We start from the raw sequence: 27,500 nt of genomic DNA, 5'->3' as shown, positions 1-27,500 counted from the left end.
TTAGAGAAGAGGGGAGAGGGGTTGGTGGTAGGGGGGAGGTAGGGGGGAGGGGGATGCTGTAGTGGTCTGATTAGAGAAGAGGGGAGAGGGGTTGGTGGTAGGGGGGAGGGGGATGCTGTAGTGGTCTGATTAGAGAAGAGAAGAGAGGGGTTGGTGGTAGGGGGGAGGTAGGGGGGAGGGGGATGCTGTAGTGGTCTGATTAGAGAAGAGGGGAGAGGGGTTGGTGGTAGGGGGAGGGGGATGCTGTAGTGGTCTGATTAGAGAAGAGGGGAGAGGGGTTGGTGGTAGGGGGGAGGTAGGGGGAGGGGGATGATTGAGTACTGTCATGTGTTTCTTGAGAGCCATCTCTATCTGATCCAATGAAAATGAACCCCCATCCTTCCTCTCCCTCAGCTGACCAGCAGGAGGAGAGGGAATGTGCCTTCACTGACCAGCAGCAACAGTGGGAGATGGAGCGTGTGGCGGTGGGAGAGGGACGGGTTTCCCCAGAGAACACTACTATCCGCTGTTCTAAAGGATCACACTGCTTCGGCCTCTGGGAGAAGAGTCCTCCTGGAGACATCAGGCTGGTCAAACAAGGTGACAGTACCACACACACACAGTCTTGTACAACTAACCTTGTGGGGACACACAATTCAGTCCTTAACCCCAAAACCTAACCCTAGCTCCTAACCATAAAACTAACCCTAGCTCCTAACCCTAAATCTAACCCTAGCTCCTAACCATAAAACTAACCCTAGCTCCTAACCCTAAAACTAACCCTAGCTCCTAACCCTAAAACTAACCCTAGCTCCCAACCCTAAAACTAACCCTAGCTCCTAACCCTAAATCTAACCCTAGCTCCTAACCCTAAATCTAACCCTAGCTCCTAACCCTAAATCTAACCCTAGCTCCTAACCCTAAAACTAACCCTAGCTCCTAACCCTAAAACTAACCCTAGCTTCTAACCCTAAAACTAACCCTAGCTCCTAACCCTAAAACTAACCCTAGCTCCTAACCCTAAAACTAACCCTAGCTCCTAACCCTAACCCTAGCTCCTAACCCTAAAACTAACCCTAGCTCCTAACCCTAAAACTAACCCTAGCTCCTAACCCTAAAACTAACCCTAGCTCCTAACCCTAGCTCCTAACCCTAAAACTAACCCTAGCTCCTAACCCTAAAACTAACCCTAGCTCCTAACCCTAACCCTAGCTCCTAACCCTAAAACTAACCCTAGCTCCTAACCCTAAAACTAACCCTAGCTCCTAACCCTAAAACTAACCCTAAAACTAACCCTAAAACTAACCCTAGCTCCTAACCCTAAAACTAACCCTAGCTCCTAACCCTAAAACTAACCCTAAAACTAACCCTAAAACTAACCCTAGCTCCTAACCCTAAAACTAACCCTAGCTCCTAACCCTAAAACTAACCCTAGCTCCTAACCCTAAAACTAACCCTAGCTCCTAACCCTAAAACTAACCCTAAAACTAACCCTAGCTCCTAACCCTAAAACTAACCCTAGCTCCTAACCCTAACCCTAGCTCCTAACCCTAAAACTAACCCTAGCTCCTAACCCTAAAACTAACCCTAGCTCCTAACCCTAAAACTAACCCTAAAACTAACCCTAAAACTAACCCTAGCTCCTAACCCTAAAACTAACTCTAGCTCCTAACCCTAAAACTAACCCTAGCTCCTAACCCTAAAACTAACCCCAGCTCCTAACCCTAAAACTAACCCTAGCTCCTAACCCTAAAACTAACCCTAGCTCCTAACCCTAAAACTAACCCTAGCTCCTAACCCTAAAACTAACCCTAGCTCCTAACCCTAAAACTAACCCTAGCTCCTAACCCTAAAACTAACCCTAGCTCCTAACCCTAAAACTAACCCTAGCTCCTAACCCTAAAACTAACCCTAGCTCCTAACCCTAAAACTAACCCTAGCTCCTAACCCTAAAACTAACCCTAGCTCCTAACCCTAAAACTAACCCTAAAACTAACCCTAAAACTAACCCCAGCTCCTAACCCTAAAACTAACCCTAGCTCCTAACCCTAAAACTAACCCTAGCTCCTAACCCTAAAACTAACCCTAGCTCCTAACCCTAAAACTAACCCTAGCTTCTAACCCTAAAACTGACCCTAGCTCCTAACCCTAAAACTAACCCTAAAACTAACCCTAAAACTAACCCCAGCTCCTAACCCTAAAACTAACCCTAGCTGCTAACCCTAAAACTGACCCTAGCTCCTAACCCTAAAACTAACCCTAGCTCCTAACCCTAAAACTAACCCTAGCTCCTAACCCTAAAACTAACCCTAGCTCCTAACCCTAAAACTAACCCTAGCTCCTAACCCTAAAACTAACCCTAGCTCCTAACCCTAAAACTAACCCTAGCTCCTAACCCTAAAACTAACCCTAGCTCCTAACCCTAAAACTAACCCTAGCTCCTAACCCTAAAACTAACCCTAAAACTAACCCTAAAACTAACCCCAGCTCCTAACCCTAAAACTAACCCTAGCTCCTAACCCTAGCTCCTAACCCTAAAACTAACCCCAGCTCCTAACCCTAAAACTAACCCTAGCTCCTAACCCTAAAACTAACCCTAGCTCCTAACCCTAAAACTAACCCTAGCTCCTAACCCTAGCTCCTAACCCTAAAACTAACCCTAGCTCCTAACCCTAAAACTAACCCTAGCTCCTAACCCTAAAACTAACCCTAGCTCCTAACCCTAAAACTAACCCTAGCTGCTAACCCTAAAACTGACCCTAGCTCCTAACCCTAAAACTAACCCTAGCTCCTAACCCTAAAACTAACCCTAGCTCCTAACCCTAAAACTAACCCTAGCTCCTAACCCTAAAACTAACCCTAGCTCCTAACCCTAGCTCCTAACCCTAGCTCCTAACCCTAAAACTAACCCTAGCTCCTAACCCTAAAACTAACCCTAGCTCCTAACCCTAAAACTAACCCTAGCTCCTAACCCTAAAACTAACCCTAGCTCCTAACCCTAAAACTAACCCTAGCTCCTAACCCTAGCTCCTAACCCTAAATCTAACCCTAGCTCCTAACCCTAAAACTAACCCCAGCTCCTAACCCTAAAACTAACCCTAGCTCCTAACCCTAAAACTAACCCCAGCTCCTAACCCTAAAACTAACCCTAGCTCCTAACCCTAAAACTAACCCTAGCTCCTAACCCTAAAACTGACCCTAGCTCCTAACCCTAAAACTAACCCTAGCTCCTAACCCTAAATCTAACCCTAGCTCCTAACCCTAAAACTAACCCCAGCTCCTAACCCTAAAACTAACCCTAGCTCCTAACCCTAGCTCCTAACCCTAGCTCCTAACCCTAAAACTAACCCTAGCTGCTAACCCTAAAACTGACCCTAGCTCCTAACCCTAAAACTAACCCTAGCTCCTAACCCTAACCCTAACCCTAGCTCCTAACCCTAAAACTAACCCTAGCTCCTAACCCTAAAACTAACCCCAGCTCCTAACCCTAAAACTAACCCTAGCTCCTAACCCTAAAACTAACCCTAGCTCCTAACCCTAAAACTAACCCTAGCTCCTAACCCTAAAACTAACCCTAGCTCCTAACCCTAAAACTAACCCTAGCTCCTAACCCTAAAACTAACCCTAGCTCCTAACCCTAGCTCCTAACCCTAAAACTAACCCTAGCTCCTAACCCTAAAACTAACCCTAGCTCCCAACCCTAAAACTAACCCTAGCTCCTAACCCTAAAACTAACCCTAACCCCAGCTCCTAACCCTAAAACTAACCCTAGCTCCTAACCCTAAAACTAACCCTAGCTCCTAACCCTAAATCAAGAAGTGTACCCTTCAATCTGTGCTGTGATTTGTTGAGTCAACTCAGCTGACATGACAAAAAAATCCATTCCGTTGCATGAGCCACATCAGTTAGCATCATTTGAATGAATATTCTACATTACCATGGAAATGATTGCATCCCAATACCAGACGGCCCATTGGGAGTGTCCCCATGTGTTTACCAGGGGTTATTATTTCTATATGAATCCACTCCCCAGGACATCTGTCTGCTGGATCAGCAAGGTCTTCCTCTTTCATCCTCCTCCCTCCTGTCACCTCCAGGTTGTTGGACTCACCTTGGCGACCAGCAGGAGTGTCGGGACGACCGTTGCCTGGTAACCAACCTGCCTCCTCAGATCCAGAATGGGACGTATCACTTCTGCTGCTGTAGTACTGACATGTGTAACGTCAACTTCACCGAGGACTTCCCCCTGCCCAGTCCCACTACAGCCCAGCCACTATGTAAGTTAACCTCTGACCCTAACCTCTGACCCTAACCCTTTCCCCTGCCCAGTCCCACTACAGCCCAGCCACTATGTAAGTTAACCTCTGACCCTAACCTCTGACCCTAACCCTTTCCCCTGCCCAGTCCCACTACAGCCCAGCCACTATGTAAGTTAACCTCTGACCCTAACCTCTGACCCTAACCCTTTCCCCTGCCCAGTCCCACTACAGCCCAGCCACTATGTAAGTTAACCTCTGACCCTAACCTCTGACCCTAACCCTTTCCCCTGCCCAGTCCCACTACAGCCCAGCCACTATGTAAGTTAACCTCTGACCCTAACCTCTGACCCTTCCCCCCTGCCCAGTCCCACTACAGCCCAGCCACTATGTAAGTTAACCTCTGACCCTAACCTCTGACCCTAACCCTTTCCCCTGCCCAGTCCCACTACAGCCCAGCCACTATGTAAGTTAACCTCTGACCCTAACCTCTGACCCTAACCCTTTCCCCTGCCCAGTCCCACTACAGCCCAGCCACTATGTAAGTTAACCTCTGACCCTAACCCTTTCCCCTGCCCAGTCCCACTACAGCCCAGCCACTATGTAAGTTAACCTCTGACCCTAACCTCTGACCCTAACCCTTCCCCCTGCCCAGTCCCACTACAGCCCAGCCACTATGTAAGTTAACCTCTGACCCTAACCCTTTCCCCTGCCCAGTCCCACTACAGCCCAGCCACTATGTAAGTTAACCTCTGACCCTAACCTCTGACCCTAACCCTTTCCCCTGCCCAGTCCCACTACAGCCCAGCCACTATGTAAGTTAACCTCTGACCCTAACCTCTGACCCTTCCCCCCTGCCCAGTCCCACTACAGCCCAGCCACTATGTAAGTTAACCTCTGACCCTAACCTCTGACCCTTTCCCCTGCCCAGTCCCACTACAGCCCAGCCACTATGTAAGTTAACCTCTGACCCTAACCTCTGACCCTAACCCTTTCCCCTGCCCAGTCCCACTACAGCCCAGCCACTATGTAAGTTAACCTCTGACCCTAACCTCTGACCCTTTCCCCTGCCCAGTCCCACTACAGCCCAGCCACTATGTAAGTTAACCTCTGACCCTAACCTCTGACCCTAACCCTTCCCCCTGCCCAGTCCCACTACAGCCCAGCCACTATGTAAGTTAACCTCTGACCCTAACCCTTTCCCCTGCCCAGTCCCACTACAGCCCAGCCACTATGTAAGTTAACCTCTGACCCTAACCTCTGACCCTAACCCTTTCCCCTGCCCAGTCCCACTACAGCCCAGCCACTATGTAAGTTAACCTCTGACCCTAACCTCTGACCCTTCCCCCCTGCCCAGTCCCACTACAGCCCAGCCACTATGTAAGTTAACCTCTGACCCTAACCTCTGACCCTTTCCCCTGCCCAGTCCCACTACAACCCAGCCACTATGTAAGTTAACCTCTGACCCTAACCTCTGACCCTAACCCTTTCCCCTGCCCAGTCCCACTACAGCCCAGCCACTATGTAAGTTAACCTCTGACCCTAACCCTTTCCCCTGCCCAGTCCCACTACAGCCCAGCCACTATGTAAGTTAACCTCTGACCCTAACCTCTGACCCTAACCCTTCCCCCTGCCCAGTCCCACTACAGCCCAGCCACTATGTAAGTTAACCTCTGACCCTAACCTCTGACCCTAACCCTTTCCCCTGCCCAGTCCCACTACAGCCCAGCCACTATGTAAGTTAACCTCTGACCCTAACCCTTTCCCCTGCCCAGTCCCACTACAGCCCAGCCACTATGTAAGTTAACCTCTGACCCTAACCTCTGACCCTAACCCTTTCCCCTGCCCAGTCCCACTACAGCCCAGCCACTATGTAAGTTAACCTCTGACCCTAACCTCTGACCCTTCCCCCCTGCCCAGTCCCACTACAGCCCAGCCACTATGTAAGTTAACCTCTGACCCTAACCTCTGACCCTAACCCTTTCCCCTGCCCAGTCCCACTACAGCCCAGCCACTATGTAAGTTAACCTCTGACCCTAACCCTTTCCCCTGCCCAGTCCCACTACAGCCCAGCCACTATGTAAGTTAACCTCTGACCCTAACCTCTGACCCTTTCCCCTGCCCAGTCCCACTACAGCCCAGCCACTATGTAAGTTAACCTCTGACCCTAACCTCTGACCCTAACCCTTTCCCCTGCCCAGTCCCACTACAGCCCAGCCACTATGTAAGTTAACCTCTGACCCTAACCTCTGACCCTAACCCTTTCCCCTGCCCAGTCCCACTACAGCCCAGCCACTATGTAAGTTAACCTCTGACCCTAACCTCTGACCCTAACCCTTTCCCCTGCCCAGTCCCACTACAGCCCAGCCACTATGTAAGTTAACCTCTGACCCTAACCTCTGACCCTAACCCTTTCCCCTGCCCAGTCCCACTACAGCCCAGCCACTATGTAAGTTAACCTCTGACCCTAACCTCTGACCCTTCCCCTGCCCAGTCCCACTACAGCCCAGCCACTATGTAAGTTAACCTCTGACCCTAACCTCTGACCCTTTCCCCTGCCCAGTCCCACTACAGCCCAGCCACTATGTAAGTTAACCTCTGACCCTAACCTCTGACCCTAACCCTTTCCCCTGCCCAGTCCCACTACAGCCCAGCCACTATGTAAGTTAACCTCTGACCCTAACCTCTGACCCTTTCCCCTGCCCAGTCCCACTACAGCCCAGCCACTATGTAAGTTAACCTCTGACCCTAACCTCTGACCCTAACCCTTCCCCCTGCCCAGTCCCACTACAGCCCAGCCACTATGTAAGTTAACCTCTGACCCTAACCCTTTCCCCTGCCCAGTCCCACTACAGCCCAGCCACTATGTAAGTTAACCTCTGACCCTAACCTCTGACCCTAACCCTTTCCCCTACCCAGTCCCACTACAGCCCAGCCACTATGTAAGTTAACCTCTGACCCTAACCTCTGACCCTTCCCCCCTGCCCAGTCCCACTACAGCCCAGCCACTATGTAAGTTAACCTCTGACCCTAACCTCTGACCCTTTCCCCTGCCCAGTCCCACTACAACCCAGCCACTATGTAAGTTAACCTCTGACCCTAACCTCTGACCCTAACCCTTTCCCCTGCCCAGTCCCACTACAGCCCAGCCACTATGTAAGTTAACCTCTGACCCTAACCCTTTCCCCTGCCCAGTCCCACTACAGCCCAGCCACTATGTAAGTTAACCTCTGACCCTAACCTCTGACCCTAACCCTTCCCCCTGCCCAGTCCCACTACAGCCCAGCCACTATGTAAGTTAACCTCTGACCCTAACCTCTGACCCTAACCCTTTCCCCTGCCCAGTCCCACTACAGCCCAGCCACTATGTAAGTTAACCTCTGACCCTAACCCTTTCCCCTGCCCAGTCCCACTACAGCCCAGCCACTATGTAAGTTAACCTCTGACCCTAACCTCTGACCCTAACCCTTTCCCCTGCCCAGTCCCACTACAGCCCAGCCACTATGTAAGTTAACCTCTGACCCTAACCTCTGACCCTAACCCTTTCCCCTGCCCAGTCCCACTACAGCCCAGCCACTATGTAAGTTAACCTCTGACCCTAACCTCTGACCCTAACCCTTTCCCCTGCCCAGTCCCACTACAGCCCAGCCACTATGTAAGTTAACCTCTGACCCTAACCTCTGACCCTTCCCCCCCTGCCCAGTCCCACTACAGCCCAGCCACTATGTAAGTTAACCTCTGACCCTAACCTCTGACCCTAACCCTTTCCCCTGCCCAGTCCCACTACAGCCCAGCCACTATGTAAGTTAACCTCTGACCCTAACCCTTTCCCCTGCCCAGTCCCACTACAGCCCAGCCACTATGTAAGTTAACCTCTGACCCTAACCTCTGACCCTTTCCCCTGCCCAGTCCCACTACAGCCCAGCCACTATGTAAGTTAACCTCTGACCCTAACCTCTGACCCTAACCCTTTCCCCTGCCCAGTCCCACTACAGCCCAGCCACTATGTAAGTTAACCTCTGACCCTAACCTCTGACCCTAACCCTTTCCCCTGCCCAGTCCCACTACAGCCCAGCCACTATGTAAGTTAACCTCTGACCCTAACCTCTGACCCTAACCCTTTCCCCTGCCCAGTCCCACTACAGCCCAGCCACTATGTAAGTTAACCTCTGACCCTAACCTCTGACCCTAACCCTTTCCCCTGCCCAGTCCCACTACAGCCCAGCCACTATGTAAGTTAACCTCTGACCCTAACCTCTGACCCTTCCCCTGCCCAGTCCCACTACAGCCCAGCCACTATGTAAGTTAACCTCTGACCCTAACCTCTGACCCTAACCCTTTCCCCTGCCCAGTCCCACTACAGCCCAGCCACTATGTAAGTTAACCTCTGACCCTAACCTCTGACCCTAACCCTTTCCCCTGCCCAGTCCCACTACAAGCCCAGCCACTATGTAAGTTAACCTCTGACCCTAACCTCTGACCTAACCCTTTCCCCTGCCCAGTCCCACTACAGCCCAGCCACTATGTAAGTTAACCTCTGACCCTAACCTCTGACCCTAACCCTTTCCCCTGCCCAGTCCCACTACAGCCCAGCCACTATGTAAGTTAACCTCTGACCCTAACCTCTGACCCTAACCCTTTCCCCTGCCCAGTCCCACTACAGCCCAGCCACTATGTAAGTTAACCTCTGACCCTAACCCTTTCCCCTGCCCAGTCCCACTACAGCCCAGCCACTATGTAAGTTAACCTCTGACCCTAACCCTTTCCCCTGCCCAGTCCCACTACAGCCCAGCCACTATGTAAGTTAACCTCTGACCCTAACCTCTGACCCTAACCCTTTCCCCTGCCCAGTCCCACTACAGCCCAGCCACTATGTAAGTTAACCTCTGACCCTAACCTCTGACCCTAACCCTTCCCCCTGCCCAGTCCCACTACAGCCCAGCCACTATGTAAGTTAACCTCTGACCCTAACCTCTGACCCTAACCCTTTCCCCTGCCCAGTCCCACTACAGCCCAGCCACTATGTAAGTTAACCTCTGACCCTAACCTCTGACCCTAACCTTTCCCCTGCCCAGTCCCACTACAGCCCAGCCACTATGTAAGTTAACCTCTGACCCTAACCTCTGACCCTAACCCTTTCCCCTGCCCAGTCCCACTACAGCCCAGCCACTATGTAAGTTAACCTCTGACCCTAACCTCTGACCCTAACCCTTTCCCCTGCCCAGTCCCACTACAGCCCAGCCACTATGTAAGTTAACCTCTGACCCTAACCTCTGACCCTAACCCTTTCCCCTGCCCAGTCCCACTACAGCCCAGCCACTATGTAAGTTAACCTCTGACCCTAACCTCTGACCCTAACCCTTTCCCCTGCCCAGTCCCACTACAGCCCAGCCACTATGTAAGTTAACCTCTGACCCTAACCTCTGACCCTAACCCTTTCCCCTGCCCAGTCCCACTACAGCCCAGCCACTATGTAAGTTAACCTCTGACCCTAACCTCTGACCCTAACCCTTTCCCCTGCCCAGTCCCACTACAGCCCAGCCACTATGTAAGTTAACCTCTGACCCTAACCTCTGCCCCTAACCCTTTCCCCTGCCCAGTCCCACTACAGCCCAGCCACTATGTAAGTTAACCTCTGACCCTAACCCTTTCCCTGCCCAGTCCCACTACAGCCCAGCCACTATGTAAGTTAACCTCTGACCCTAACCCTTTCCCTGCCCAGTCCCACTACAGCCCCAGCCACTATGTAAGTTAACCTCTGACCCTAACCCTTTCCCCTGCCCAGTCCCACTACAGCCCAGCCACTATGTAAGTTAACCTCTGACCCTAACCCTTTCCCCTGCCCAGTCCCACTACAGCCCAGCCACTATGTAAGTTAACCTCTGACCCTAACCTCTGACCCTAACCCTTCCCCCTGCCCAGTCCCACTACAGCCCAGCCACTATGTAAGTTAACCTCTGACCCTAACCTCTGACCCTAACCCTTTCCCTGCCCAGTCCCACTACAGCCCAGCCACTATGTAAGTTAACCTCTGACCCTAACCTCTGACCCTAACCCTTTCCCCTGCCCAGTCCCACTACAGCCCAGCCACTATGTAAGTTAACCTCTGACCCTAACGTCTGACCCTAACCCTTTCCCCTGCCAGTCCCACTACAGCCCAGCCACTATGTAAGTTAACCTCTGACCCTAACCTCTGACCCTAACCCTTTCCCCTGCCCAGTCCCACTACAGCCCAGCCACTATGTAAGTTAACCTCTGACCCTAACCTCTGATCCTAACCCTTTCCCCTGCCCAGTCCCACTACAGCCCAGCCACTATGTAAGTTAACCTCTGACCCTAACCTCTGACCCTAACCCTTTCCCCTGCCCAGTCCCACTACAGCCCAGCCACTATGTAAGTTAACCTCTGACCCTAACCTCTGACCCTAACCCTTTCCCCTGCCCAGTCCCACTACAGCCCAGCCACTATGTAAGTTAACCTCTGACCCTAACCCTTTCCCCTGCCCAGTCCCACTACAGCCCAGCCACTATGTAAGTTAACCTCTGACCCTAACCCTTTCCCCTGCCCAGTCCCACTACAGCCCAGCCACTATGTAAGTTAACCTCTGACCCTAACCTCTGACCCTAACCCTTCCCCCTGCCCAGTCCCACTACAGCCCAGCCACTATGTAAGTTAACCTCTGACCCTAACCTCTGACCCTAACCCTTTCCCCTGCCCAGTCCCACTACAGCCCAGCCACTATGTAAGTTAACCTCTGACCCTACCTCTGACCCTAACCCTTTCCCCTGCCCAGTCCCACTACAGCCCAGCCACTATGTAAGTTAACCTCTGACCCTAACGTCTGACCCTAACCCTTTCCCCTGCCCAGTCCCACTACAGCCCAGCCACTATGTAAGTTAACCTCTGACCCTAACCTCTGACCCTAACCCTTTCCCCTGCCCAGTCCCACTACAGCCCAGCCACTATGTAAGTTAACCTCTGACCCTAACCTCTGATCCCTAACCCTTTCCCCTGCCCAGTCCCACTACAGCCCAGCCACTATGTAAGTTAACCTCTGACCCTAACCTCTGACCCTAACCCTTTCCCCTGCCCAGTCCCACTACAGCCCAGCCACTATGTAAGTTAACCTCTGACCCTAACCTCTGACCCTAACCCTTTCCCCTGCCCAGTCCCACTACAGCCCAGCCACTATGTAAGTTAACCTCTGACCCTAACCTCTGACCCTAACCCTTTCCGCTGCCCAGTCCACTACAGCCCAGCCACTATGTAAGTTAACCTCTGACCCTAACCTCTGACCCTAACCCTTTCCCCTGCCCAGTCCCACTACAGCCCAGCCACTATGTAAGTTAACCTCTGACCCTAACCTCTGACCCTAACCCTTTCCCCTGCCCAGTCCCACTACAGCCCAGCCACTATGTAAGTTAACCTCTGACCCTAACCTCTGACCCTAACCCTTTCCCCTGCCCAGTCCCACTACAGCCCAGCCACTATGTAAGTTAACCTCTGACCCTAACCTCTGACCCTAACCCTTTCCCCTGCCCAGTCCCACTACAGCCCAGCCACTATGTAAGTTAACCTCTGACCCTAACCTCTGACCCTAACCCTTCCCCCTGCCCAGTCCCACTACAGCCCAGCCACTATGTAAGTTAACCTCTGACCCTAACCTCTGACCCTAACCCTTTCCCCTGCCCAGTCCCACTACAGCCCAGCCACTATGTAAGTTAACCTCTGACCCTAACCCTTTCCCCTGCCCAGTCCCACTACAGCCCAGCCACTATGTAAGTTAACCTCTGACCCTAACCTCTGACCCTAACCCTTCCCCCTGCCCAGTCCCACTACAGCCCAGCCACTATGTAAGTTAACCTCTGACCCTAACCTCTGACCCTAACCCTTTCCCCTGCCCAGTCCCACTACAGCCCAGCCACTATGTAAGTTAACCTCTGACCCTAACCCTTTCCCCTGCCAGTCCCACTACAGCCCAGCCACTATGTAAGTTAACCTCTGACCCTAACCTCTGACCCTAACCCTTTCCCCTGCCAGTCCCACTACAGCCCAGCCACTATGTAAGTTAACCTCTGACCCTAACCTCTGACCCTAACCCTTTCCCCTGCCCAGTCCCACTACAGCCCAGCCACTATGTAAGTTAACCTCTGACCCTAACCTCTGACCCTAACCCTTTCCCCTGCCCAGTCCCACTACAGCCCAGCCACTATGTAAGTTAACCTCTGACCCTAACCTCTGACCCTAACCCTTTCCCCTGCCCAGTCCCACTACAGCCCAGCCACTATGTAAGTTAACCTCTGACCCTAACCCCTTTCCCCCTGCCCAGTCCCACTACAGCCCAGCCACTATGTAAGTTAACCTCTGACCCTAACCTCTGACCCTAACCCTTTCCCCTGCCCAGTCCCACTACAGCCCAGCCACTATGTAAGTTAACCTCTGACCCTAACCTCTGACCCTAACCCTTTCCCCTGCCCAGTCCCACTACAGCCCAGCCACTATGTAAGTTAACCTCTGACCCTAACCTCTGACCCTAACCCTTTCCCCTGCCCAGTCCCACTACAGCCCAGCCACTATGTAAGTTAACCTCTGACCCTAACCCTTTCCCCCTGCCCAGTCCCACTACAGCCCAGCCACTATGTAAGTTAACCTCTGACCCTAACCTCTGACCCTAACCCTTTCCCCTGCCCAGTCCCACTACAGCCCAGCCACTATGTAAGTTAACCTCTGACCCTAACCTCTGACCCTAACCCTTCCCCTGCCCAGTCCCACTACAGCCCAGCCACTATGTAAGTTAACCTCTGACCCTAACCCCCTTTCCCCTGCCCAGTCCCACTACAGCCCAGCCACTATGTAAGTTAACCTCTGACCCTAACCTCTGACCCTAACCCTTTCCCCTGCCCAGTCCCACTACAGCCCAGCCACTATGTAAGTTAACCTCTGACCCTAACCCTTTCCCCTGCCCAGTCCCACTACAGCCCAGCCACTATGTAAGTTAACCTCTGACCCTAACCTCTGACCCTAACCCTTCCCCCTGCCCAGTCCCACTACAGCCCAGCCACTATGTAAGTTAACCTCTGACCCTAACCCTTTCCCCTGCCCAGTCCCACTACAGCCCAGCCACTATGTAAGTTAACCTCTGACCCTAACCCTTTCCCCTGCCCAGTCCCACTACAGCCCAGCCACTATGTAAGTTAACCTCTGACCCTAACCCTTTCCCCTGCCCAGTCCCACTACAGCCCAGCCACTATGTAAGTTAACCTCTGACCCTAACCCTTTCCCCTGCCCAGTCCCACTACAGCCCAGCCACTATGTAAGTTAACCTCTGACCCTAACCTCTGATCCTAACCCTTTCCCCTGCCCAGTCCCACTACAGCCCAGCCACTATGTAAGTTAACCTCTGACCCTAACCTCTGACCCTAACCCTTTCCCCTGCCCAGTCCCACTACAGCCCAGCCACTATGTAAGTTAACCTCTGACCCTAACCTCTGACCCTAACCCTTTCCCCTGCCCAGTCCCACTACAGCCCAGCCACTATGTAAGTTAACCTCTGACCCTAACCTCTGACCCTAACCCTTTCCCCTGCCCAGTCCCACTACAGCCCAGCCACTATGTAAGTTAACCTCTGACCCTAACCCTTTCCCCTGCCCAGTCCCACTACAGCCCAGCCACTATGTAAGTTAACCTCTGACCCTAACCCTTTCCCCTGCCCAGTCCCACTACAGCCCAGCCACTATGTAAGTTAACCTCTGACCCTAACCTCTGACCCTAACCCTTTCCCCTGCCCAGTCCCACTACAGCCCAGCCACTATGTAAGTTAACCTCTGACCCTAACCTCTGACCCTAACCCTTTCCCCTGCCCAGTCCCACTACAGCCCAGCCACTATGTAAGTTAACCTCTGACCCTAACCCTTTCCCCTGCCCAGTCCCACTACAGCCCAGCCACTATGTAAGTTAACCTCTGACCCTAACCTCTGACCCTAACCCTTTCCCCTGCCCAGTCCCACTACAGCCCAGCCACTATGTAAGTTAACCTCTGACCCTAACCTCTGACCCTAACCCTTTCCCCTGCCCAGTCCCACTACAGCCCAGCCACTATGTAAGTTAACCTCTGACCCTAACCTCTGACCCTAACCCTTTCCCCTGCCCAGTCCCACTACAGCCCAGCCACTATGTAAGTTAACCTCTGACCCTAACCCTTTCCCCTGCCCAGTCCCACTACAGCCCAGCCACTATGTAAGTTAACCTCTGACCCTAACCTCTGACCCTAACCCTTTCCCCTGCCCAGTCCCACTACAGCCCAGCCACTATGTAAGTTAACCTCTGACCCTAACCTCTGACCCTAACCCTTTCCCCTGCCCAGTCCCACTACAGCCCAGCCACTATGTAAGTTAACCTCTGACCCTAACCTCTGACCCTAACCCTTTCCCCTGCCCAGTCCCACTACAGCCCAGCCACTATGTAAGTTAACCTCTGACCCTAACCTCTGACCCTAACCCTTTCCCCTGCCCAGTCCCACTACAGCCCAGCCACTATGTAAGTTAACCTCTGACCCTAACCTCTGACCCTAACCCTTTCCCCTGCCCAGTCCCACTACAGCCCAGCCACTATGTAAGTTAACCTCTGACCCTAACCTCTGACCCTAACCCTTTCCCCTGCCCAGTCCCACTACAGCCCAGCCACTATGTAAGTTAACCTCTGACCCTAACCTCTGACCCTAACCCTTTCCCCTGCCCAGTCCCACTACATCCCAGCCACTATGTAAGTTAACCTCTGACCCTAACCTCTGACCCTAACCCTTTCCCCTGCCCAGCCACTATGTAAGTTAACCTCTGACCCTAACCTCTGACCCTAACCTCTGACCCTTCCCCCCTGCCCAGTCCCACTACAGCCCAGCCACTATGTAAGTTAACCTCTGACCCTAACCTCTGACCCTAACCCTTTCCCCTGCCCAGTCCCACTACAGCCCAGCCACTATGTAAGTTAACCTCTGACCCTAACCTCTGACCCTAACCCTTTCCCCTGCCCAGCCCGTCTACCACCTAGCCACTATGTAAGTCACATAACCTTTAACCCTGACCCCTAACCCAACCCCACTACAGCCCAGCCACTATGTAAGTCACATAACCTTTAACCCTGACCCCTAACCCAACCCCACTACAGCCCAGCCACTATGTAAGTCACATAACCTTTAACCCTGACCCCTAACCCAACCCCACTACAGCCCAGCCACTATGTAAGTCACATAACCTTTAACCCTGACCCCTAACCCAACCCCACTACAGCCCAGCCACTATGTAAGTCACATAACCTTTAACCCTGACCCCTAACCCAACCCCACTACAGCCCAGCCACTATGTAAGTCACATAACCTTTAACCCTGACCCCTAACCCAACCCCACTACAGCCCAGCCACTATGTAAGTCACATAACCTTTAACCCTGACCCCTAACCCAACCCCACTACAGCCCAGCCACTATGTAAGTCACATAACCTTTAACCCTGACCCCTAACCCAACCCCACTACAGCCCAGCCACTATTTAAGTCACATAACCTTTAACCCTGACCCCTAACCCAACCCCACTACAGCCCAGCCACTATGTAAGTCACATAACCTTTAACCCTGACCCCTAACCCAACCCCACTACAGCCCAGCCACTATGTAAGTCACATAACCTTTAACCCTGACCCCTAACCCAACCCCACTACAGCCCAGCCACTATGTAAGTCACATAACCTTTAACCCTGACCCCTAACCCAACCCCACTACAGCCCAGCCACTATGTAAGTCACATAACCTTTAACCCTGACCCCTAACCCAACCCCACTACAGCCCAGCCACTATGTAAGTCACATAACCTTTAACCCTGACCCCTAATCCAACCCCACTACAGCCCAGCCACTATGTAAGTCACATAACCTTTAACCCTGACCCCTAACCCAACCCCACTACAGCCCAGCCACTATGTAAGTCACATAACCTTTAACCCTGACCCCTAACCCAACCCCACTACAGCCCAGCCACTATGTAAGTTACATAACCTTTAACCCTGACCCCTAACCCAACCCCACTACAGCCCAGCCACTATGTAAGTCACATAACCTTTAACCCTGACCCCTAACCCAACCCCACTACAGTCCAGCCACTTTGTGAGTCTCTATGCATATGACACATACAGTTGAAGTCGGAAGTTTACATACACTTAGGTTGGAGTCATTAAAACTTGTTTTTCAACCACTCCACACATTTCTTGTTAACAAACTATAGTTTTGGCAAGTCGGTTAGGACATCATTATTTCACTTATAATTCACTGTATCACAATTCCAGTGGGTCAGAAGTTTACATACACTAAGTTGACTGTGCCTTTAAACATCTTGGAAAATTCCAGAAAATGATGTCATGGCTTTAGAAGCTTCTGATAGGCTAATTAACATCATTTTAGTCAATTGGTGGATGTATTTCAAGGCCTACCTTCAAACTCAGTGCCTCTTTGCTTGACATCATGGGAAAATGAAAATAAATCAGCCAAGACCTCAGAAAATATTTTGTAGACCTCCACAAGTCTGGTTCATCCATAAAGTCCAGGTTGTGGCCATGGGGAAGACGGTTTGACAGAATGCGAGGTAGCATCCCCCCTGCCCCAGTCCAGGTTGAGGCCATGGGGAAGACGGTTTGACAGAATGCGAGGTAGCATCCCCCCTGCCCCAGTCCAGGTTGTGGTCATGGGGAAGACGGTTTGACAGAATGCGAGGTAGCATCCCCCCTGCCCCAGTCCAGGTTGTGGACATGGGCCTTATCCCCTGCCCCAGTCCAGGTTGAGGCCATGGGGAAGACGGTTTGACAGAATACAAGGTGGCATCCGCCACAATGTCACCTTCAGGTCCTTGGCACACATTACAGCCAGACACCAAGAGAAGTATTAGAAATGACATGCTATGTTAACATATTTCCCTCCTCCACCCCCTTATATTTACTGTGACAGTCTAAAGACAACAGGGCAGATATTCCCAATAAGTATTTACATTTAAGTTGGTATGTTCTTACCTTCATGTCTGCGGCCCAAACTTGGCATCGTTGTAGTGTCTGACTGTTTGAAACAATAACGTTACATTGAAATGAAACGGGGCGGCAGGGTTAGGGTTAGGGGGAGAGGAGCTCTTAACAGGGCGGCAGGTAGCTTAGTGGTTAGGGTTAGGGGGAGAGGAGCTCTTAACAGGGCGGCAGGGTTAGGGTTAGGGGGAGAGGAGCTCTTAACAGGGCGGCAGGGTTAGGGTTAGGGGGAGAGGAGCTCTTAACGGGGCGGCAGGGTTAGGGTTAGGGTTAGGGTTAGGGGGAGAGGAGCTCTTAACAGGGCGGCAGGTGGCTTAGTGGTTAAGAGCGTTGGAATAGAGGAGAGGAGCTCTTAACAGGGCGGCAGGTGGCTTAGTGGTTAAGAGCGTTGGAATAGAGGAGAGGAGCTCTTAACAGGGCGGCAGGGTTAGGGTTAGGGGGAGAGGAGCTCTTAACAGGGCGGCAGGGTTAGGGTTAGGGGGAGAGGAGCTCTTAACAGGGCGGCAGGTGGCTTAGTGGTTAAGGGGAGAGGAGCTCTTAACAGGGCGGCAGGTAGCTTAGTGGTTAAGAGGAGAGGAGCTCTTAACAGGGCGGCAGGTAGCTTAGTGGTTAAGAGGAGAGGAGCTCTTAACAGGGCGGCAGGTAGCTTAGTGGTTAAGGGGAGAGGAGCTCTTAACAGGGCGGCAGGTGGCTTAGTGGTTAAGGGGAGAGGAGCTCTTAACAGGGCGGCAGGTGGCTTAGTGGTTAAGGGGAGAGGAGCTCTTAACAGGGCGGCAGGTGGCTTAGTGGTTAAGGGGAGAGGAGCTCTTAACAGGGCGGCAGGTAGCTTAGTGGTTAAGAGCGTTGGAATAGAGGAGAGGAGCTCTTAACAGGGCGGCAGGTAGCTTAGTGGTTAAGAGCGTTGGAATAGAGGAGAGGAGCTCTTAACAGGGCGGCAGGTGGCTTAGTGGGTAAGAGCGTTGGAATAGAGGAGAGGAGGTCTTAACAGGGCGGCAGGTGGCTTAGTGGTTAAGAGCGTTGGAATAGAGGAGAGGAGCTCTTAACAGGGCGGCAGGTGGCTTAGTGGTTAAGACCGTTGGAATAGAGGAGAGGAGCTCTTAACAGGGCGGCAGGTGGCTTAGTGGTTAAGACCGTTGGAATAGAGGAGAGGAGCTCTTAACAGGGCGGCAGGTGGCTTAGTGGTTAAGAGCGTTGGAATAGAGGAGAGGAGCTCTTAACAGGGCGGCAGGTGGCTTAGTGGTTAAGAGCGTTGGAATAGAGGAGAGGAGCTCTTAACAGGGCGGCAGGTAGCTTAGTGGTTAAGAGCGTTGGAATAGAGGAGAGGAGCTCTTAACAGGGCGGCAGGTAGCTTAGTGGTTAAGACCGTTGGAATAGAGGAGAGGAGCTCTTAACAGGGCGGCAGGTGGCTTAGTGGTTAAGACCGTTGGAATAGAGGAGAGGAGCTCTTAACAGGGCGGCAGGTGGCTTAGTGGTTAAGACCGTTGGAATAGAGGAGAGGAGCTCTTAACAGGGCGGCAGGTAGCTTAGTGGTTAAGAGCGTTGGAATAGAGGAGAGGAGCTCTTAACAGGGCGGCAGGTAGCTTAGTGGTTAAGAGCGTTGGAATAGAGGAGAGGAGCTCTTAACAGGGCGGCAGGTGGCTTAGTGGGTAAGAGCGTTGGAATAGAGGAGAGGAGCTCTTAACAGGGCGGCAGGTAGCTTAGTGGTTAAGACCGTTGGAATAGAGGAGAGGAGCTCTTAACAGGGCGGCAGGTGGCTTAGTGGTTAAGACCGTTGGAATAGAGGAGAGGAGCTCTTAACAGGGCGGCAGGTAGCTTAGTGGTTAAGAGCGTTGGAATAGAGGAGAGGAGCTCTTAACAGGGCGGCAGGTGGCTTAGTGGTTAAGAGCGTTGGAATAGAGGAGAGGAGCTCTTAACAGGGCGGCAGGTGGCTTAGTGGTTAAGAGCGTTGGAATAGAGGAGAGGAGCTCTTAACAGGGCGGCAGGTGGCTTAGTGGTTAAGACCGTTGGAATAGAGGAGAGGAGCTCTTAACAGGGCGGCAGGTGGCTTAGTGGTTAAGACCGTTGGAATAGAGGAGAGGAGCTCTTAACAGGGCGGCAGGTGGCTTAGTGGTTAAGAGCGTTGGAATAGAGGAGAGGAGCTCTTAACAGGGCGGCAGGTGGCTTAGTGGTTAAGAGCGTTGGAATAGAGGAGAGGAGCTCTTAACAGGGCGGCAGGTAGCTTAGTGGTTAAGAGCGTTGGAATAGAGGAGAGGAGCTCTTAACAGGGCGGCAGGTGGCTTAGTGGGTAAGAGCGTTGGAATAGAGGAGAGGAGCTCTTAACGGGGCGGCAGGTGGCTTAGTGGTTAAGAGCGTTGGAATAGAGGAGAGGAGCTCTTAACAGGGCGGCAGGTAGCTTAGTGGTTAAGACCGTTGGAATAGAGGAGAGGAGCTCTTAACAGGGCGGCAGGTGGCTTAGTGGTTAAGAGCGTTGGAATAGAGGAGAGGAGCTCTTAACAGGGCGGCAGGTAGCTTAGTGGTTAAGAGCGTTGGAATAGAGGAGAGGAGCTCTTAACAGGGCGGCAGGTGGCTTAGTGGGTAAGACCGTTGGAATAGAGGAGAGGAGCTCTTAACAGGGCGGCAGGTAGCTTAGTGGTTAAGAGCGTTGGAATAGAGGAGAGGAGCTCTTAACAGGGCGGCAGGTAGCTTAGTGGTTAAGAGCGTTGGAATAGAGGAGAGGAGCTCTTAACAGGGCGGCAGGTAGCTTAGTGGTTAAGAGCGTTGGAATAGAGGAGAGGAGCTCTTAACAGGGCGGCAGGTGGCTTAGTGGTTAAGAGCGTTGGAATAGAGGAGAGGAGCTCTTAACAGGGCGGCAGGTAGCTTAGTGGTTAAGAGCGTTGGAATAGAGGAGAGGAGCTCTTAACAGGGCGGCAGGTAGCTTAGTGGTTAAGAGCGTTGGAATAGAGGAGAGGAGCTCTTAACAGGGCGGCAGGTAGCTTAGTGGTTAAGAGCGTTGGAATAGAGGAGAGGAGCTCTTAACAGGGCGGCAGGTAGCTTAGTGGTTAAGAGCGTTGGAATAGAGGAGAGGAGCTCTTAACAGGGCGGCAGGTAGCTTAGTGGGTAAGACCGTTGGAATAGAGGAGAGGAGCTCTTAACAGGGCGGCAGGTGGCTTAGTGGGTAAGACCGTTGGAATAGAGGAGAGGAGCTCTTAACAGGGCGGCAGGTGGCTTAGTGGGTAAGACCGTTGGAATAGAGGAGAGGAGCTCTTAACAGGGCGGCAGGTGGCTTAGTGGGTAAGACCGTTGGAATAGAGGAGAGGAGCTCTTAACAGGGCGGCAGGTAGCTTAGTGGTTAAGAGCGTTGGAATAGAGGAGAGGAGCTCTTAACAGGGCGGCAGGTAGCTTAGTGGTTAAGAGCGTTGGAATAGAGGAGAGGAGCTCTTAACAGGGCGGCAGGTGGCTTAGTGGTTAAGAGCGTTGGAATAGAGGAGAGGAGCTCTTAACAGGGCGGCAGGTGGCTTAGTGGTTAAGAGCGTTGGAATAGAGGAGAGGAGCTCTTAACAGGGCGGCAGGTGGCTTAGTGGTTAAGAGCGTTGGAATAGAGGAGAGGAGCTCTTAACAGGGCGGCAGGTGGCTTAGTGGTTAAGAGCGTTGGAATAGAGGAGAGGAGCTCTTAACAGGGCGGCAGGTAGCTTAGTGGTTAAGAGCGTTGGAATAGAGGAGAGGAGCTCTTAACAGGGCGGCAGGTAGCTTAGTGGTTAAGAGCGTTGGAATAGAGGAGAGGAGCTCTTAACAGGGCGGCAGGTGGCTTAGTGGTTAAGAGCGTTGGAATAGAGGAGAGGAGCTCTTAACAGGGCGGCAGGTGGCTTAGTGGTTAAGAGCGTTGGAATAGAGGAGAGGAGCTCTTAACAGGGCGGCAGGTGGCTTAGTGGTTAAGAGCGTTGGAATAGAGGAGAGGAGCTCTTAACAGGGCGGCAGGTAGCTTAGTGGTTAAGAGCGTTGGAATAGAGGAGAGGAGCTCTTAACAGGGCGGCAGGTGGCTTAGTGGTTAAGAGCGTTGGAATAGAGGAGAGGAGCTCTTAACAGGGCGGCAGGTGGCTTAGTGGTTAAGAGCGTTGGAATAGAGGAGAGGAGCTCTTAACAGGGCGGCAGGTGGCTTAGTGGTTAAGAGCGTTGGAATAGAGGAGAGGAGCTCTTAACAGGGCGGCAGGTGGCTTAGTGGGTAAGACCGTTGGAATAGAGGAGAGGAGCTCTTAACAGGGCGGCAGGTGGCTTAGTGGTTAAGACCGTTGGAATAGAGGAGAGGAGCTCTTAACAGGGCGGCAGGTAGCTTAGTGGTTAAGACCGTTGGAATAGAGGAGAGGAGCTCTTAACAGGGCGGCAGGTAGCTTAGTGGTTAAGACCGTTGGAATAGAGGAGAGGAGCTCTTAACAGGGCGGCAGGTAGCTTAGTGGGTAAGACCGTTGGAATAGAGGAGAGGAGCTCTTAACAGGGCGGCAGGTAGCTTAGTGGTTAAGAGCGTTGGAATAGAGGAGTGGAGCTCTTAACAGGGCGGCAGGTAGCTTAGTGGGTAAGACCGTTGGAATAGAGGAGAGGAGCTCTTAACAGGGCGGCAGGTGGCTTAGTGGTTAAGACCGTTGGAATAGAGGAGAGGAGCTCTTAACAGGGCGGCAGGTAGCTTAGTGGTTAAGAGCGTTGGAATAGAGGAGAGGAGCTCTTAACAGGGCGGCAGGTGGCTTAGTGGTTAAGAGCGTTGGAATAGAGGAGAGGAGCTCTTAACAGGGCGGCAGGTAGCTTAGTGGTTAAGAGCGTTGGAATAGAGGAGAGGAGCTCTTAACAGGGCGGCAGGTAGCTTAGTGGTTAAGAGCGTTGGAATAGAGGAGAGGAGCTCTTAACAGGGCGGCAGGTAGCTTAGTGGTTAAGACCGTTGGAATAGAGGAGGGGAGCTCTTAACAGGGCGGCAGGTGGCTTAGTGGTTAAGAGCGTTGGAATAGAGGAGAGGAGCTCTTAACAGGGCGGCAGGTAGCTTAGTGGTTAAGACCGTTGGAATAGAGGAGAGGAGCTCTTAACAGGGCGGCAGGTGGCTTAGTGGGTAAGACCGTTGGAATAGAGGAGAGGAGCTCTTAACAGGGCGGCAGGTAGCTTAGTGGTTAAGACCGTTGGAATAGAGGAGAGGAGCTCTTAACAGGGCGGCAGGTAGCTTAGTGGTTAAGAGCGTTGGAATAGAGGAGAGGAGCTCTTAACAGGGCGGCAGGTGGCTTAGTGGTTAAGAGCGTTGGAATAGAGGAGAGGAGCTCTTAACAGGGCGGCAGGTAGCTTAGTGGTTAAGAGCGTTGGAATAGAGGAGAGGAGCTCTTAACAGGGCGGCAGGTAGCTTAGTGGTTAAGAGCGTTGGAATAGAGGAGAGGAGCTCTTAACAGGGCGGCAGGTGGCTTAGTGGTTAAGACCGTTGGAATAGAGGAGAGGAGCTCTTAACAGGGCGGCAGGTGGCTTAGTGGTTAAGACCGTTGGAATAGAGGAGAGGAGCTCTTAACAGGGCGGCAGGTGGCTTAGTGGTTAAGACCGTTGGAATAGAGGAGAGGAGCTCTTAACAGGGCGGCAGGTGGCTTAGTGGTTAAGAGCGTTGGAATAGAGGAGAGGAGCTCTTAACAGGGCGGCAGGTGGCTTAGTGGTTAAGAGCGTTGGAATAGAGGAGAGGAGCTCTTAACAGGGCGGCAGGTGGCTTAGTGGTTAAGACCGTTGGAATAGAGGAGAGGAGCTCTTAACAGGGCGGCAGGTGGCTTAGTGGTTAAGAGCGTTGGAATAGAGGAGAGGAGCTCTTAACAGGGCGGCAGGTAGCTTAGTGGTTAAGAGCGTTGGAATAGAGGAGAGGAGCTCTTAACAGGGCGGCAGGTAGCTTAGTGGTTAAGACCGTTGGAATAGAGGAGAGGAGCTCTTAACAGGGCGGCAGGTGGCTTAGTGGTTAAGAGCGTTGGAATAGAGGAGAGGAGCTCTTAACAGGGCGGCAGGTGGCTTAGTGGTTAAGAGCGTTGGAATAGAGGAGAGGAGCTCTTAACAGGGCGGCAGGTGGCTTAGTGGTTAAGAGCGTTGGAATAGAGGAGAGGAGCTCTTAACAGGGCGGCAGGTGGCTTAGTGGTTAAGACCGTTGGAATAGAGGAGAGGAGCTCTTAACAGGGCGGCAGGTAGCTTAGTGGTTAAGAGCGTTGGAATAGAGGAGAGGAGCTCTTAACAGGGCGGCAGGTAGCTTAGTGGTTAAGACCGTTGGAATAGAGGAGAGGAGCTCTTAACAGGGCGGCAGGTGGCTTAGTGGTTAAGGGCGTTGGAATAGAGGAGAGGAGCTCTTAACAGGGCGGCAGGTAGCTTAGTGGTTAAGGGCGTTGGAATAGAGGAGAGGAGCTCTTAACAGGGCGGCAGGTAGCTTAGTGGTTAAGAGCGTTGGAATAGAGGAGAGGAGCTCTTAACAGGGCGGCAGGTGGCTTAGTGGTTAAGAGCGTTGGAATAGAGGAGAGGAGCTCTTAACAGGGCGGCAGGTGGCTTAGTGGTTAAGACCGTTGGAATAGAGGAGAGGAGCTCTTAACAGGGCGGCAGGTAGCTTAGTGGTTAAGAGCGTTGGAATAGAGGAGAGGAGCTCTTAACAGGGCGGCAGGTAGCTTAGTGGTTAAGAGCGTTGGAATAGAGGAGAGGAGCTCTTAACAGGGCGGCAGGTAGCTTAGTGGTTAAGAGCGTTGGAATAGAGGAGAGGAGCTCTTAACAGGGCGGCAGGTAGCTTAGTGGTTAAGAGCGTTGGAATAGAGGAGAGGAGCTCTTAACAGGGCGGCAGGTAGCTTAGTGGTTAAGAGCGTTGGAATAGAGGAGAGGAGCTCTTAACAGGGCGGCAGGTAGCTTAGTGGTTAAGAGCGTTGGAATAGAGGAGAGGAGCTCTTAACAGGGCGGCAGGTAGCTTAGTGGTTAAGAGCGTTGGAATAGAGGAGAGGAGCTCTTAACAGGGCGGCAGGTGGCTTAGTGGTTAAGAGCGTTGGAATAGAGGAGAGGAGCTCTTAACAGGGCGGCAGGTGGCTTAGTGGTTAAGAGCGTTGGAATAGAGGAGAGGAGCTCTTAACAGGGCGGCAGGTAGCTTAGTGGTTAAGAGCGTTGTGCCAGTAACAGAAAGGTCGCTGATTCTAATCCCCGAGCAGACTAGGTGAAAAATCTGTCGATGTGCCCTTGAGCAAGGCACTTAACCCTAATTGCTCCTGTAAGTCGCTCTGGATAAGAGCGTCTGCTAAATGACTAAAATGTAAATGTAAGTAAATACTGTGGAAGAAAGAACAGATAGTCAAAGTCATTTAGTTAGCGGCTAGCAACAACCAAGTTCATGTTTTTAGCTAGTTAGCTCGTTGATGTTAGCAAGCCAGCTAACGTTAGCTAGCTAGCGAAGTAACGTTAACTATGCTAGCTAGCAAGTTTTATTGTCCTCGTTTTAAGTTACACAGGTAAAATGGCACACAAATGAAGGAAAGCAGTAACGTTACTCACTTGAGCAAACAAACTTTGCATTCCAATCTGATGCATGAACGGATGATAACTAAGAACGAGAAAAATGGTCAACATGTTGGTTTAAAAATGTAGCTAGCTAGCTGAGGAAGTCGATTGTCTAATCCACTCTCTCCATGATTTCAAATCCAGGCTAGCTAACGTTAGCTGGTGCGCTAATCTATATTGACTGAATGAGTGCCGCTGGGGTATTATTTGTTGTGTATTTCAAAACGTTCGGTGGTGATACACACAAACAATTAAACTGTTCTTTAGTTCCAAAAGCCTGTGGCGTTTTCCTTCCAAAATTCGCAATCACCATTCTTCTTGCTACTAGCTGAGAATGGTAATTTCCTGTTGAAGTTGCTGAATCGCATTAGTGGATGCTCAGACTGCTCTCAGGGCAGATCAGCCGGTTTTGACTAGCAGAAGTGACTTTTCGTAGCATATTAGGAGAACTTACGCAGCAGGTTAGGAGAATTAACGTGGCAGGTTAGGAGAATTAGGTTAAGGTTAGGAAAAGGGTTAGGGTTAGGCTTAACTAAAATGCTAAAATTGTCCCTGACGCGATTCAAAAATCTCTAGCTACAAGCAGGCCTGCCCTGAGAACAGTCTTGGTTTCCACTAATGCGATTCTGTGTTGAACTTGGGCTTTTCAGCTTCTTCTTCTGTGGTGTAAGAGGTGCCACCACCTACTGGTCCTGCCGTATGAACCACAGACCGGAGCCTGGATCAAAAACCTTCATGCAAATAACATTACTTTGGCAAAGGAGGGGAAAAAGTGGCTATGCTAATATGAAGTTCTCTCCACTGTTATTGGTCACAGTTCAAAAGGCTAACATCCTCCCAATGAAATGGCTATGGGATTCCAACAGTTTAGCAATGCAGGCTTCATTGAAAGACTTGCAATGTCAATTATTGACGTTGCAACGTTGGATTGGAATTGGTTTCATGACCATAGACAATTTCACTGTCAATGACAGCGATTGTTACTCCTTGTGTATTTATAGTCGTTGGATTACATCTCTCTGTTGTTTTTCTCTCTGCCCACTCTGTTAGTCTACACCTGTTGTTTGAGAAGCATGTGGCAAATACAATTATATTTTATTTAAACAGTTTATTTTATTTTGATTTAATCAACACTTTTCTTCAAGTGGGTGAGGCGTTATCACTTTTTGTGTCATCCTCGATGATTTTAAATGCATGTGATGATTTTATGTCCATGTGTGGTTGTATTGTGTTTTTAAATTGGCAAATAAATCGAAACAAATTACAATTACAACAAATGTAAGGTATTTATAGAAACAACAAAAACAGTTTGCAGCCTCTGGCTGGCGGTGGTCCGCTGGAAGGTGGCAGGTCCAATTTGAGATTAGAGAAATTCCTTGCTATTGTCTTTCAAATTAACTCATGGCTTGATGGCTTGCCGAGGGTTTATAGCTGTCCTCTGAGTGGAGGCTAAACGCCAGATATGCAAAAGCTGCATGCCAAGGGCTTATAACGGTCATATGAGTGGGGGCTACGCACCAGAGATGAAAACCACATCTTGAACGGCAAACTCCGCTTGCCCGCTGGCGGTAGGAATTATAGCCTTTATATATATTTAGAAGTGTTCGTTAGGGCCTAATGAATTTATTTCAATTGACTGATTTTCTTATATGAATTGTAACTCAGTAAAATCTTAGAGATTGTTGCATGTTGCGTTGATATTTTTGTTCAGTGAAACTAAAATAGTGATTTTTGTCAGACAGCAGCTTTATGGAGATGATGACGTGGAATGACTTAATAAAGTCATCCAATAAATGGAATATACACAACAACTGAAATATTTAATTAAAGTCATGTGAATAAATGATGGTTAATAAGTGATAAGCTTTAATGGGAAGTCACTTCCATCATGGGTCTTTTATTAATTGTTTTATTCTCTGTTGTTACAGCATTTAACCCACATAGTGCATTTAATATTTAAAAAAATAATCGAAACCGAAATGGAAAACGATGATTAATTTTTTATAATGGAAAGGAACCGACCTCAGAAAGCAGTAATGATGTCACAGGGAGCAGGGTCAGATGATGTCACAGGGAGCAGGGTCAGATGATGTCACAGGGAGCAGGGTCAGATGATGTCACAGGGAGCAGGGTCAGATGATGTCACAGGGAGCAGGGTCAGATGATGTCACAGGGAGAAGGGTCAGATGATGTCACAGGGAGAAGGATCAGATGATGTCACAGGGAGCAGGGTCAGATGATGTCATAGGGAGCAGGGTCAGATGATGTCACAGGGAGCAGGGTCAGATGATGTCACAGGGAGCAGGGTCAGATGATGTCACAGGGAGCAGGGTCAGATGATGTCACAGGGAGCAGGGTCAGATGATGTCACAGGGAGCAGGGTCAGATGATGTCACAGGGAGCAGGGTCAGTGAGTTCACTGTCAGGGGCCAGACTCCTGCACCGCCACAAGGTGTAATTAAAACACACTGACAACACACACACATTCTGACAACACACACACATTCTGACAACACACACACTGACCACACACACACAATCTGACAACACACACACTGACCACACACACACATTCTGACAACACACACACTGACAACACACACACATTCTGACAACACACACACATTCTGACAACACACACACATTCTGACAACACACAGTCTTACAACACACAAACACTGACAACACACACATTCTGACAACACACACACATTC

General features: G+C 51.2%; 1 protein-coding gene across 1 annotated transcript in view; it reads left to right on the top strand.

The window, feature by feature from the left end:
* The window catches only part of LOC311120434 (bone morphogenetic protein receptor type-2-like), a gene marked incomplete at its 3' end in the record, with an annotated part of 73,937 nt that overhangs the window by 25,625 nt on the left and 20,812 nt on the right, over nucleotides 1–27,500 (top strand). The window contains exons 2-3 of the mRNA XM_084195029.1: nucleotides 394–579; nucleotides 4,077–4,256. Of these exons, the coding sequence (XP_084051155.1) occupies nucleotides 394–579; nucleotides 4,077–4,256 (366 nt within the window). The remainder of the gene's footprint in view (nucleotides 1–393; nucleotides 580–4,076; nucleotides 4,257–27,500) is intronic.

This window comes from Coregonus lavaretus (genome assembly GCF_964263955.1).
Source record: "Coregonus lavaretus genome assembly, contig: HAP1_SCAFFOLD_1196, whole genome shotgun sequence".
NCBI lineage: Eukaryota > Metazoa > Chordata > Actinopteri > Salmoniformes > Salmonidae > Coregonus > Coregonus lavaretus.
The sequence above is the reverse complement of the archived record's forward strand: the minus strand, read 5'-3'. Positions and strand labels throughout refer to the sequence as shown.